This window comes from Chaetodon auriga, chromosome 1 (genome assembly GCF_051107435.1).
Source record: "Chaetodon auriga isolate fChaAug3 chromosome 1, fChaAug3.hap1, whole genome shotgun sequence".
NCBI lineage: Eukaryota > Metazoa > Chordata > Actinopteri > Chaetodontiformes > Chaetodontidae > Chaetodon > Chaetodon auriga.
Window position 1 is genome coordinate 7,502,307 of NC_135074.1, and position 13,370 is coordinate 7,515,676.

General features: G+C 43.1%; 2 protein-coding genes across 2 annotated transcripts in view; one reads left to right on the top strand and one right to left on the bottom strand.

Moving 5' to 3' along the window:
* cep89 (centrosomal protein 89) overlaps positions 1-1,691 on the top strand; it is a 55,362-nt gene extending 53,671 nt beyond the window's left edge. Inside the window, exon 18 of the mRNA XM_076738117.1 lies at positions 418-1,691. Within this exon, the coding sequence (XP_076594232.1) occupies positions 418-742 (325 nt within the window). The 3' untranslated portion in view covers positions 743-1,691. The remainder of the gene's footprint in view (positions 1-417) is intronic.
* A 6,037-nt stretch (positions 1,692-7,728) lies between these two features.
* LOC143325563 (zinc finger BED domain-containing protein 4-like) lies at positions 7,729-10,745 on the bottom strand. Its single transcript, XM_076738770.1, has 2 exons — positions 9,090-10,745; positions 7,729-8,949 (listed from the first exon to the last, which is right to left on the bottom strand). The coding sequence occupies exons 1-2, from the start codon at positions 9,897-9,899 to the stop codon at positions 8,686-8,688; spliced, it is 1,074 nt and encodes a 357-aa protein (XP_076594885.1). The 5' UTR covers positions 9,900-10,745; the 3' UTR covers positions 7,729-8,685.
* Positions 10,746-13,370: the final 2,625 nt, after the last annotated feature.

Sequence of the window (13,370 nt, forward strand, 5' to 3'; positions counted from 1 at the left end):
GCTGGTTCAAACATATGACACGCTGAAAATGAATCAGCCATTAGTGATGGCGGAAGATGTGTCAGGATTTCCACTGTGTGAGAAAGTAGAGATAAACCTTTGGTCAGCCCGATCACTTACTGCAGCCACAGTGACGTACGAATGAGCTTCATGACTGCACCAATGCTGCGCGTCGCTTGCTAGTCAACCTCAAAGCACCTTCACTCATTACTACACACACACTTACCTTCAGTGTGTGTGTCTTCACTGTCTCATTCTCCTACATTTCATTTTTTTTGCTAATCATTTGGATCCTGCTAAGTCTGTCCATCTACATGTGTTTCATATTATTTTATTGTGTTTTACTGTGTATTTTGATTTCCTGTCTGTCACCCTATTAACTCGCTCTTGTCTTCTCTCCTCTATTTGCTCCTCCAGGGAAGTAGAGGAGGAGTTGGAGGTAGTGTGGCAGGCAGCAACCAGGGAGAACCAGCAGATGAGGGAGACTCTTTTGGACTCAAAGCTCCCTGTAAACCTCCGTGGATGGGCCGATTCCTGCAGTGCCTCTCGGGGCTGGCCTTCTCAGGCTCCAGATGAGGCCACTACATCCACGCAGCATCAGCCCCACGGCTCTGAGCCACTACTCTTCACCTCTCATCAAAGCCTTGGGCTCCAGAGAAAGGCCATATTCAAATCTGACTCAGATCACCAAAACATCTCATTGGATGAAAAGCATAAGCACGGGCTGGATTTCTATTGCTAAAATCCAGGAACCATAACCCCTGCAGAAGGGTCGTTACAGCCCTGAACGTGTCAACATATGGACGTCCACGAGGTTGACTGTTTCACAGATCAAACCGTAAACTTGCACCGTCCTGTGTAACAAACTTTTATGTGTATTTAACTACATTGTCATCCTGTTTCTCTGGTGGAGGCCAGTATGCACAGTTAAGTTTAATCCCTTTTTTTCTCCTGTGAGGAAAATGAATGAATAATTCAGATCATCAGTCTGGGTGGTCGGACAGACCTCCATTTTATACATAAAGATTTTTGCCATTAAAAAATGTGTTTGTTTTTTAAACGAGTCTCAGGATTTTATAGTTAAGTGTCATTTAGGGCGATTGTGCCCTACAGAATGTAGCTAATGTTGCCATCTGCTGGACACATGTGGTAATGGTATTATTATTATCATCACAGCAGCAACATTACATAGTGCACAACGGGTAGACATGGAAAAGCTACAGGTAAACTAAATCTGTGTGTGTGTGTGGGCACAATTTTAATAATTACTTCCTGGACTGCACACACACACACGCACGCACGCACGGAAATGACAGATAACCTTTACAACTAAGAGAAGGGAAACACCAGACTTAACACGTGTCAGCCACGCACTTTAGAAAGCTTTTTTTACAGGAAGTCAAAGGGACTATATGTTGAAGAGACACTGTTGATGGTTTTTCAAGGGGATTTCTTTGTTTTGAAAATCATCAATAGAAAATAAAAGAGTGAAAAATGTGTTCAGGGTTCACATATGTGTTCACATATATTTATAGATGCTTGGCTCCATTTTATTGTTAGCTTTGTTAATTGTCACATTATATGTTGGATTATGGCTGATTTAGCTGAATTTGTTGATTGATTTTGACCTGCACATTAATCTACTGCAGACACAGTGGTGAAGTGACTATTAAAGCAGACTTTTCCTTGAACTTAAGACTCATTTATTCTCTTTTCACTGACTCAGAGATTAGCTTTTATTGGGATAGTTTGTAAAACAATAATTGTTTCTCCACCACTGTAGTAGTGAAACCAGTGGGGTTTTATTGTTTGCACTACTCCCTGTCAATACAAACACAACAAAAACCATCCACCATCAAGACATGACACGTAACTGCGTTTTTCTGTGATGCCATAACATCACCTCTTTAATAGAGCCGCAGCACCACCAACTAAAACCTCAAGGCAGAGTACTGTGTGGAACGCTGCTTGGTCCATATCAAAGGTAGCAAAGCGTCATCCTTTCCAAGAGAAATGGACAAACAGTTATTTTTAGTTGTAAAAGGCAAGCGAGTGTGGCTATGTTAGTTTGTGGGGATATACTTGCAGTGAAGAAAAGGGTCAATTTCAAGCATCATTACACCTTGAAACATGCTAAACTGGATGAGCTGCTGTGGAGCTGCCAGCAAAGTAAAACCGTTCCAAAGTGTCAGTTTGTCTGGAATAATTCATGGAAATGAAGGAAAACCTGATGTGGAAACACCGTGAGAGCAAGTGTGTGTGTGATTTGACCTTCATGGTGGACATTACCAAGAAGCTCTCAGAGCTGAACCTCAAGCTCCAGCAGCTTCTCAGCTCTCTGCTTTCTAATGTGAAATCATTGGAAGTGAAATTAAAGCTGTGGAAGCTCAACTGGAGAGAGGAAACACTGAACATGTTCCTCTTCTGTAAGAAGAAAACCTGCTGTGACATCTGAATATGCTGCTGAGTGAAAACTGCTTCAGGCGTTTGGTGAGAGGTTTCAGGACATGAAAAGTAAACTAAAGGAAATGAACACGTTTGCCACGTCATTTAATGTGGAACCAGCTGATGTTCACGACAACCAATATGAAATTATTGAACTACAGAGCAACAACCTTCTACTGTGAGCAGCTCTTTTCAAAAGTGACTCTTGCAAAGACTCAGTTCTGCATCATCATCATCATCATCATCATCATCATCATCATCATCATCATCATCATCACAACCATCTGACGCCTCACCAAAGAGAAGCAGTTCCAGTCGTTGCAGAGGTTAGTGTGATATATGTGTTCATAATTTAATATGGCCAGGGGCGGCACCAAGGGGGGCCAAGCCACCCTGATTGGTAGATGGAGTTGCCCTAAGTATACAAGTAGGAACTCCGACTTTGAGTGGCATTCCATGTGCTTTTTTTAGTAGGAAGTTGGAAATTATCAAGGTCCGAGTTGCCTGGAATGCAGCATTCGACTCTCCGTGCCCAAAAATACCAGATCCATCCTCTCAGGCTACTGCCTGACTAGTATATTGACTTTTATGTGTAACTTTGGTGGAGTGCCTCTTTAAGCAGAAGGGTTAGGTCAGTCCAGGAGGCACTTGAGAGACAGACAGTCAGTTACTGTCTGATTGCCTTGTCACCAGCCACCTGCCTGCACAGCTGTTCTCCATATATTTCCCTCCTCAGTAGTAATGAGAAGAGCATTTCTTTTAAGCGGTTTGAGTGAATTCCACAAGCTCACTTTGCTGTTTTATTCTAACAAATAAACAAAGAACATACCTTTTGGGAATCTTCCAGTCCGAATCATCTACCCAAGCTGTCAGTTGCTCCTGACACCTAATTCAGAGACTTCAACAACCCGATGCTGAAGTCTGGCTCCCTCTTTGGCTCAGTGGGTGTGTGCTTTGTGTTACTGGGTTAGCTTTGTCATGGCCGGTTGTATGAACATTTTCTATGTATACGTGTATGTGCTTTGCTCTTCTCTGTGCACCTCTGCCTCTCTGCCTCTCTGCTGTGGAACCTGTGTGTGATGGGCTGCAGGTGAGCTTGGAGAGCGAACGATTGATTGTGTAAATGTCTGGGTTGTAGCCTCCCAGCTTGCAGTTTAAAGGGCTGGCTTCACCCCCCCCTCCCCTGTTCTGTGTCTGAAATGTATTTTAAATAAACCTTTAAATGGCTGCAGTGTGTGGACAGCGATTGTGTCAAGGTGGCCGTGGTCCTCAGGGCCCCCCTTGGTGCTTCCTCGTGAACGCAAAAAAACACACATCATTAATTTTATGAAGTTTAAAATACAAGTTAGTCTCCATTACCTTATATTGATTGTAATTAAGGTTTCCCAGAATAAACTCCCTTCCTCTGAACATCTACCTCTGAACAGGTTAATCTTTGATCTTTGATTTGATGTATAAATAAGACTTGTGCAACAGGGAGTAAAATGCTGCCGCAGTGTCAGCTTTAGATCCAATATTAACAAGCTGCAGCGAGGCTTCCCTGTCCTCCACACAGAGGTATTGTTTTATTTTCCTACGTTTTGGTTGTTTAGTTTGTCATTGTAGTCTCCCTCAGATGCATTTTAGTTCAGCAATATCTAATTAGGTTCAGTTTGATTAAGTTCAGTTTTACTAAGTTCATTTTAATCAGGTTGGCTTAATTGTATTTTTATTTATACATCTTGAGGAATATTGAAGTGTTTTATGGGCTCGATCGTGACATTTTGTTCGGTCTCATTTAACTGAACTGAATGACAGAATAATGGCAGTGATTCCATGTTAGCCATTTACGGCTGTGGATGTAGTTTTTTGTTCTGTTTCAAACACAGTGCTGGCCAGCGTTATTTGTCTGAATATTCAATGTTTTGAGATGACTGAGTAAAGTCAGAGGTAGAGAAAGAGGAAATTTTGTTGTAAAAACCACCACTGCTCTGCACACTTTGAGCGTCAAGTGATTGTTGTGGAGATGAGTTTAGACTCATGACAAACGAACTGTGTCATTGTAGCCCTGCAGTGTGCTGCTTTAGCAGTTGATGGCCTGTGTTGGAGGGAAATCTTAATTATTGTTCAACCTGTCCTCATAATTTAGCCCTTTAGCTCTTGGTGAATTTATGTGCTGACAAAAGTTTCATGGACATGAAATCTTGAGGAATATTTGACTGCGCATTAAGAACTTTTACACACTGGAGGTGAGAGGAGGATGATTGGAGGATCCTGTAATTTACTGACACTGTATTTCAGACGTTATTTCGAGGCATGACAGAATTCAGAGCCACACACATCCATTCTAAACCCTCAGATTCTGTTTGAACCGGACATTTGCTGTCATTTCCTCTGCGACACACACGGCTGTTTTGGATGATTCCCATCCTGTCTCAGAGTTTGGTAGCAGTATTCTGTCTGTGTGTGAGGTATACTGGCTTGAAATCAATGCACTCTTACTTTTTACAGCTGTGTGTTGTTTGTAAGACTTTGTCCGTCAGGCTGAAACTGAAAAATTGTGACTTCATTTGCTGTCCATGGTACAGGACAAAATGAAGACAGAATATTCTTTGGAGAAGAGCGCTGCACAGAGTGCCTCCTTTGTAAGTACAGAATAAACAGCAGCTTCCACTAGAAGCCTCCTCACCTCTTCACATGTTGCTTTCACTGCCTGACATCTTTTCCTCGTCCATTGTTTCTGTTGCATCCTGTGTTTCTGTTGTGAATGTGTTTGATCCGCTTGTTGAAAAAGGCTCTCTCGCTCTCTGTGACTCTCCCGACCCTCTCTGTCCCTTCCTCTCCTTGCTATGTTCAACCCTTCCTTTCTGCCTCATTCTCTCACTCTATCTCTTTTGATCTATGACTCTGAAGGAGGATGGCTTCCGATGGAGAGCTGGATCTGTGGCCTCCACTGTAGAAAATACTGATTTGGAAAACAGCAAAACGGACAACAGCAACACAGCCAAACCTTCCCTGTTTGGAAAATACCACCAGAGCCTTCAGACCCTCAAACCCTTCCGCTGCTCCTCATCACAGTTAGTGTCACTGATCACATGCTTAATCTGTTTTGATGCACTTACAGTCAATATCGGCAACATTTCCAGACAAATACTGTACCTGGCTTGTGGTTAGTACATATTTCAGCTATTGCAGAGCTTATTTTGGGTGATATATCCATGTCTAGGCCCCACCCTGTGGACAATGCAGGCTTCCTGTCCTTTACAACCTTTGCCTGGATGACCCCCATGATGTGGAACATGTTCAGGGATAAGCTGGACATCAGCTCGCTCAGCCTGTCTCCTTTCGATGTAGCTGACACCAGCGGAGAAAGGTCTGACACTCTTTTTGCCGAGTCTCCACTGTCATTTGACGGTTCAGTACATTGGACATAGGACAGGCCTAGCTGCTGAAATCCATGTGGAAAAGGATTTATGAAAAATGTGTGCAGTGTGTCGAATGAGTGTTTTCACTTTAGTGATTAATTGACAGCGCTGACTCTGGTTGTGTGTGCTGTGCAGGCTCCGCAGACTCTGGGAGGAAGAAGTGGCAAAGGTGGGCCTGGAGAAGGCCTCTTTGGTTCGAGTGATCTTTCGCTTTCAAAGAACCAGGCTGATATTGTCGCTCATTATCGGAGTCCTTTCCATGACGGCGGCATGTCTGGGCCCGGTAATTTTATCTGAATTTTCATATCAACTGCATTAGTGCTTCATCTAATGGCAGAATCCAATAATTTGTCCTTCACTGTAAATGTGGTGGGAGAAGCATTCAAAACCTTCATTAAATATGCTTTGGTATAAAAGGTCAAAGTACTCATTATGCTAAAAAAAAAAAAGGTCCCCTGTGACTGATATATTTTTCTATATGACATTATTACATTGATAATATTGATTTAGTAAAGTGACATGTTACCACTGCAGCTGCTCAAAGTGGAGCTGCTCTTCCAGTAGCTACTTATTACTCCATACAGTTCAGCAGGTTAGTCCATAGGTTTCTAACCGAGGGCTCAGGGGTCTCTGAAAGGGTCACAGGATAAATGTGGGGGGTCGTGAGATGATTGATGGGTATGAAAAAAAAAACAAACAAACAAAAGAAAATTCTCCTCCACAAAACTGTAATCATGCTTTTTTTTTTTTTTTTTTAACTCTCTCTGCCTTAACTCATTGGTTAAATATTAGCTTCTTAGTTAAATATTCAGTATTTTGTTGTCCCTGAGTCTAAAACTCAGGGACAACAAAATATTGTCCCTGAGGGGGATCTCCCAGAGGGATCAATAAAGTAAATCCAATCCAATTCAATCCAGTCCAAACCATTTGCTTGAATGAAACTGTGTGATAAGTTAATAGTTGAAATGTCATTTGGGTGGGTGTGCTGATATCTCAAAGACATCTGAGGCATGATAAGATGCACCAACAGGGCAGTGCTAAGCAACTACCTAAAAACTGTAATCAGAAGTGAGTCATTGTGGAGAATGGTAATGTCTAATCTTCTCCTTTGTGGCGCGATTACACATTAGCATACCAGGCTTACCATCCCTCTTGCTCAACCCGCCTCTCTCCCTGTCCCCTCGTCCTGTGCATAAGCCTGAACGACAGCTGACTGGCATCGACATCACTGATTGGCTGGAATAGTGTTGTGTGGCCTGTTCAAAGCAGGTTTCTCATTTACAGATCCAGGGCGGTGTCCAATTTATTTATTGTTATTCAGTGCGCAGACAGTTAGCAGACTGTGAGGAGAAGATAGCTAAATTTCAAAGTTCAGCAAGTATCAACAGTCTTTCCACAGAATGACTCTCCGCACCTTTAAGTACACTGTATGAGTGAAGTTGTCTGCTATAAATGCCTCAATGCTGAGGAGAACTGATGAATAGATTTTCTTTTGGCAGATAAAAACATACAGGACATACAAGCCTCCTGATCATATTCATGCATGCTTTTGTTAATGGCAGAAGAGCACGAATGCTATTATTCTGTCAGGCTTATAAACCTCTCTGTCCTCTCAGACTATTGTAGTCCATGAGATCCTAAACTACGTGGACCACCCAGAGGAGTCCTCAATGTCCTATGGTATTGGTCTGGCCTTCGGTTTGTTCTTCACAGAGTTCAGCAAAGCCTTCCTAATGTCTTTGCTGTGGGCGACCAACCTGCGCACTGCGGTCAGGCTGAAGGGCGCCTTCTCCTCAGTGGCCTTTGAGAAAGTGATCTCTTTACGGACACACGGCGGCACTTCAATGGGAGAGGTAAAGACTCAGTCACACACTGTACAGAAGGGTTAATGCTGATTTAATGCTGTGTACCTACAGTTCTTGAGGAAAGTTTTACAGAACAGTCTGGAATTTGGCAGATACTATACACCTATAACAAAAACTTAAAGATGTGAATTATATTTGATCTAAAATTTAATAAACTGTGCTTAGACTCCATCCACAGGACCAGCTCAACTGCAGTCACACTGGAGTTGAGGACTCAGATTGAGTAAAGTTGTTATTTTAGTAGGGATGTCCGAAATTGGCTTTTTTGCCGATATCCGATATGCCGATATTGTCCAACTCTCAATTTACGATTCCGATATCAACCGATACCGATATACGTGGGCTCATGTCGTGGAATTAACACATCATGCCTAATTTTATTGTGATGCCCCACTGGATGAACAAGGCTTTCCAAATGTAAACATTGTGCAAAATAAGAAAACTACTTCAACATAAGTTATGGAAAAAGTGCCATATTTATTTATTTATTTATTTATTTATTGTTTGTTTGTTTCAAACAACAGTTTGGATCATAAAAGTGCACAAATATGAGCAGCCTGTGTCCTTAGCCCATTACTTGGGCCAATACAATCATTGAAATTATAAACTGGGCTCAATCAGAACTGCTCCACATGAGCAACAACAAAAAGATGCAACATTAAGGTAGTGTGCAATAAGAACAAGGAAGGCACAAGTTTCAGTCCATACCTTCCAGAGTATTAAACAAAGTCCTCCTTTAGTCTAAGTCCAATAAACGAGGCTAAAAGACTTAACGGGCCATAACTTAGCTAACACAATCATTAAAATCATAAACTGGGCTCAATCCACCCTGCTCTTTTGTATAAGTAACAAAAATGTGCAAATAAAAACAAGGAAGGCACAAAAAATAAAAACAGCTTCAGTCCAGACAAGTAAACATAACCCTCCTTTCAAATGCAACAAATGAGGCTCAAAGACTGATGCTGACTCGCCTATATGACTGGTCTAATTTTTTCCCTTGTCCATACATGTGAGAGGTAGATTTTTCTGAATGAAAACAAGCATCTCAGCATTGTCACAATGTATGCGATTTCTCTTCTCGTCGATGATGCTGGAGATGGCGCTGAACAGCCGTTCGCTGTGAGGTACTTGCGTGCAACTCGGGCAAGTGCAGGGAAGCGGACCTGGTTGGATCTCCAGTACTTCAAAGGGCATGTTTTCTTGGGGATGGTGGCTTCTCCCAGGTATGCATACACCTAAAGAGAAAGTAAAAACAAAAACAAAAATAATTCTACTTACTTTTCTTCAAAGCACTGACAGCCGAATGTTCATTTTATTCACTTTATGTACATTTTCATGTGAAGCACTCAGCAAATAAAGTTTATTATTTACTCACCTGTGATGCTGTTTCGCCTGTAGTTGCTTGTTTGGTGACATCATTCTCTGCGAGGATTTCTTGGTACATGTCCTGCACACTCCCAGTTCGGGCCCTCTTAGGTGGGGGGTCCTGGTCCTCCTGGCCCGGGTCATCTGCACTGGCACCAGCAGCCTCTTTTTGCTGATCATTGCACACACTGGCCATTTCATCCACAACATTCAGCAGCATATTCCGTGCTCCCTCCTTCTTATCCGGGTCGAAATAACGGTCTTTGTAACGAGCATCAACCATGGTTGCTATTGCACAAAGAGGTTCAGTTTGCACACCATTAAAACGTTTACTGACAGCTTCCAATAGAGTATGTTTGGCTACTTGCACACCTTTGTCTGATTCATCCATCTTGGCAAGCAGCCGTGTCAGGGACACCACACCAGGGATGACATCTGCAGCAGTGGCCTCTGCAGAGCTGATGTCCTTGGTTAGCTGTTCAAAGGGTTCCAGTAGGATGGTCATCTTCTCCATAATTCCCCACTGAGTTGCTGTCAATGTTGCGGGGAGTTCATAATCAGCAGCATATGCACTTAAAGCCCTCTTCTGCTCCACCAGGCTCTGCATCATATAATAGGCGGCATTCCACCTGGTGGGGGCGTCTTGTTGCAGCTTTTTCACGGGCACGTTGAGTTCTTTTTGTATGTCTTCCAAAGGACTGCAAGCAAGCGGTGAGTGCTTGAAGTGGCCTACAACTCGCCTCCCCACGGCCAGTGCATCTGCAATGCTGCGCTGAAACAGGGCACCTCCGTTCACTGCGAGCTGCAATGTGTGCGCCATGCAGGGCAGACTTGGACACCAAACTCCGACGTAGCTTTTGCCATGTTGCGCGCGTTGTCTCGGACCACTACATGCACATTCTCCTTGGGGATTTTCCAAACATCCCTTCAAAAGCAGATGCGATTGCTTCTGCCGTATGAGACCCACGGCACTCTTGGGAATGAAGCACAGACTTTTTCAGCACAAAGTCTTTATCTAGCCATTGAGCTGTCAAGCTCAACATGCTAACCTGGCTAACGCTTGACGACCAGATATCTGTTGTGAAGCTAATGGATACAGCGTCAGCAATTAGCTTCTCGACGTGGCTGTAAACAACACTGTACAACTCGGGTAAGCAAACATCTGAGAAATACTGGCGATTGGACATGGCAAAACGTGGCTCGAGGAACTCCACAAGTTTGGTGAATCCGGCGTCTTGCACGATAGAAAAGGGCTGGTTATCCAGTCCGATATACTCCATGATTTTCCGACTGATAGCTTTCGCCCTGGGGTGGTCCTTGCTGTATTTTTGTTTTTTCTCGGTTGAACTGAGTGTTTTTTTTTCAGTGCCGCCTGTCCCTGTTGCTTCTTGTCATTACTTTGCTGCACAAATGCCGCGCATCTCTCTGAATGATTCATCCTGAGGTGGGAGATTAAATTGGAAGTTTTGAAGGAAGAAGTCTTGGTTCCGCCTCGCATGACCAACGCTTTGCAGTCATTGCAAATCGCAAGTTTAATATCCGAAGGACACACTTTGAAATAATTCCAAACCACAGACATAACGTTACTCAGACACAGAGCGAGACAGCTTGTTACTGCAGCCACCGACGCTTGTTTACACGCTTCACGACGCAGTCTGATGAGGTCGTCGTCGTCGTCTTCTTCTTCTTCTTCTTCGTCTTCTTCTTCTTCTTCTTCTGGTTTAACGGCGGTTGGCATCCAGCTTATTGGTACATTACCGCCACCTTCTGTTCCGGAGTGTGGACCAGACAGTAGACTCACAGTCTTATTCCTTTACCTGATTAAAGCAACACACACACATAATAAAAATAAAAATCTTACTTTAAACTCTCCACACCCATGTCAGCTATAACCCCCTATTCTTATATCCCCGCTTATCCATCAGATTCTATCATAAACGCCTGTCCCCCTTAAGAATTCTATCAGTGCCCTCACCTGTGCCCTCTCTCCCATACTTAGCAATCCTTGCTGGCGGCTGTTTGAATGGAGTGACCTTAAGCTTGCTAGCTCTGAAGATGAATCTGAACATATCAATGCCTTATCCAGACCAGCTTTCTCCACCCACCGTAGTGCTACCAGCACTGCCACCATTTCCACTGTGTACACTCCTAACTTATTAGATGTTCTTCTATTAATCCCAATTCCTTTTGCTGGAACTGCCACCCCAAATCCTGTCACTCCTGTCTCAGGTTGTTTAGCACCATCTGTGTATATATGTGTAAAATCACTATACTCTGTCATTACATGACATCTCAGCGCACTCACCAAATCAATCATTCCTTTTTCCTTCCTTTTAGCCTCTAACAAATACCAGTCAACCTCAGGCCACACATGCATCCATGGAGCCACCTCTGGATAAAATACCGTTGGACTTTACTCCAAATTTTTTTGCGATATTATTCGCTTCTCTAGCAAAGTTTTGTCTCTGGCTTCCCTTCGTGGGATGAGAATCATTGTGCCCCTGCAAATTAGCCCAGTAGTTCGCCATCAATTGCCTTCTCCTGATTTCTAGAGGCATTTCACCCAATTCTACCTGTAGGGCAGGAACTGGTGAAGTCTTAGTTGCCCCACTACATACTCTCAGAGCCTGTGCCTGGATAACATCCAGTTTGTTTAATAGAAACTTAGCTGCTGACCCATAGGCCACAGTGCCATAATCAACCACAGACCTTATCAATGCTATACATAGCCTCTTCAGTGCTGAGCAGCTTGCACCCCATTCCCTTCCAGTCATACATCTCATAACATTTATTACCTTTTTGCACTTTTCTTCAATTCTCCTGATATGATCTGCCCATGTTAGCCGTGAATCAAAAAGAACTCCCAGAAATGTAAATGTTCCAACCCTTTCTAAAGTTTCCGCATACATCTTCAACTTCATCCCTTCCTCAATTCTTTTCCTGGTGAAAAATACTGTTTGTGTTTTTTTCCACTGAGAACCTGCACCCCCAGTCATACCCCCACTCCACCACTTCATCAATTGCACCTTGAACTTTCCTTACAGCATGCTTCGTGTTCCTTCCTCTTTTCCACAAGGCCCCATCATCCGCAAAGAGTGATCTGTCTATATCTGCTGGCACTTTTGAAAATACATCATTGATCATGATGATAAAGAGTAGCGGGCTTATCACACTCCCTTGAGGTGTACCGTTTCCAACTGTATACTGACTTGACATTTCTGACCCAATGCGTACTTGGATTTTTCTTCCAAATAGAAAATCCTTTATCCAATTGAAAACTCTCCCACCAACACCCATCTTGTGTATTTGTATTAACAACCCCTCCTTCCACATCATGTCATAGGCTTTCTCAATATCAAAAAATACTGCAATGACGGATTCTTTATTTGTCTGAGCCTTCCTTATTTCAGATTCTAACCTTACCATTGAATCCATGGTATTCCTGCCTTTCCTGAAACCACTCTGATAGCCTGCCAAAAGTCCCTTCTTTTCAAGTTCATATGACACCCTTTCCGTTATCATCCTTTCCATTACCTTGCACATATTTGAAGTCAATGCTATTGGCCTGTAACTAGTGGGTTTGGATGGATCCTTGCCAGGTTTTCTTATTGGAATCACTACTGCTTCTTTCCAGACTCCTGGTAACCTTCCCTCCTCCCACACTCTGTTATAAAGCTGCAGCACCTTCACTAATGCTCCTTTCCCCAAATGCTTTAACATGCTGTAACACACCTGATCTTTTCCTGGAGAAGTTGGTCGTGATTTCTTTATAGCCCTCATCATCTCTGCCAAGGTAAATGGCTCATCAATCATGCCAGATGTGTTTTCCCTCCTGTTTAAAACCCCTGGATACTGAGTCATAGTTCTTTTTCTTCTCTGTTTCCCTTCCTCTGACAAATTTTCTGAGCTATGCACCTTTACAAAAGCCTTAGCCATGATCTCTGCCTTTTCCCTGTTGGAAACTGCTGTCTCCTCGTCAGATATTATGACCGGATAGTCCCATTCCCTTCTGTCCCCTCCCATCTTCTTTATCATTCCCCATACTTCTCCCATTGGTGTAGTTCTTCCTATCTCATCACAGAAATTCCTCCATCTTGCCCTCTTAGCTTGACGTATTGTTCTTCTCACCACTGCCTGTGCCTTTTTGTACTGAATCAAATTCTGCATGTTATGGGTTCTTTTAACTTGTCTGAATGCTCTGTTCCTATTTCTTACAGCCTTATGACATTCTTCTGTCCACCATGGTACCATCTTCCTGTTCCTCTTGCCTTTACTCTTGGGTATAGCGCCA

Coding starts and splice junctions, on each gene's coding strand:
- LOC143325563 (XM_076738770.1), bottom strand. CDS start 9,899: ATGGCGCACACATTGCAGCTCGCAGTGAACGGAGGTGCCCTGTTTCAG. Junction 8,950..9,089: donor CAGGCGAAACAGCATCACAG/GTGAGTAAATAA, acceptor CTTTCTCTTTAG/GTGTATGCATACCTGGGAGA.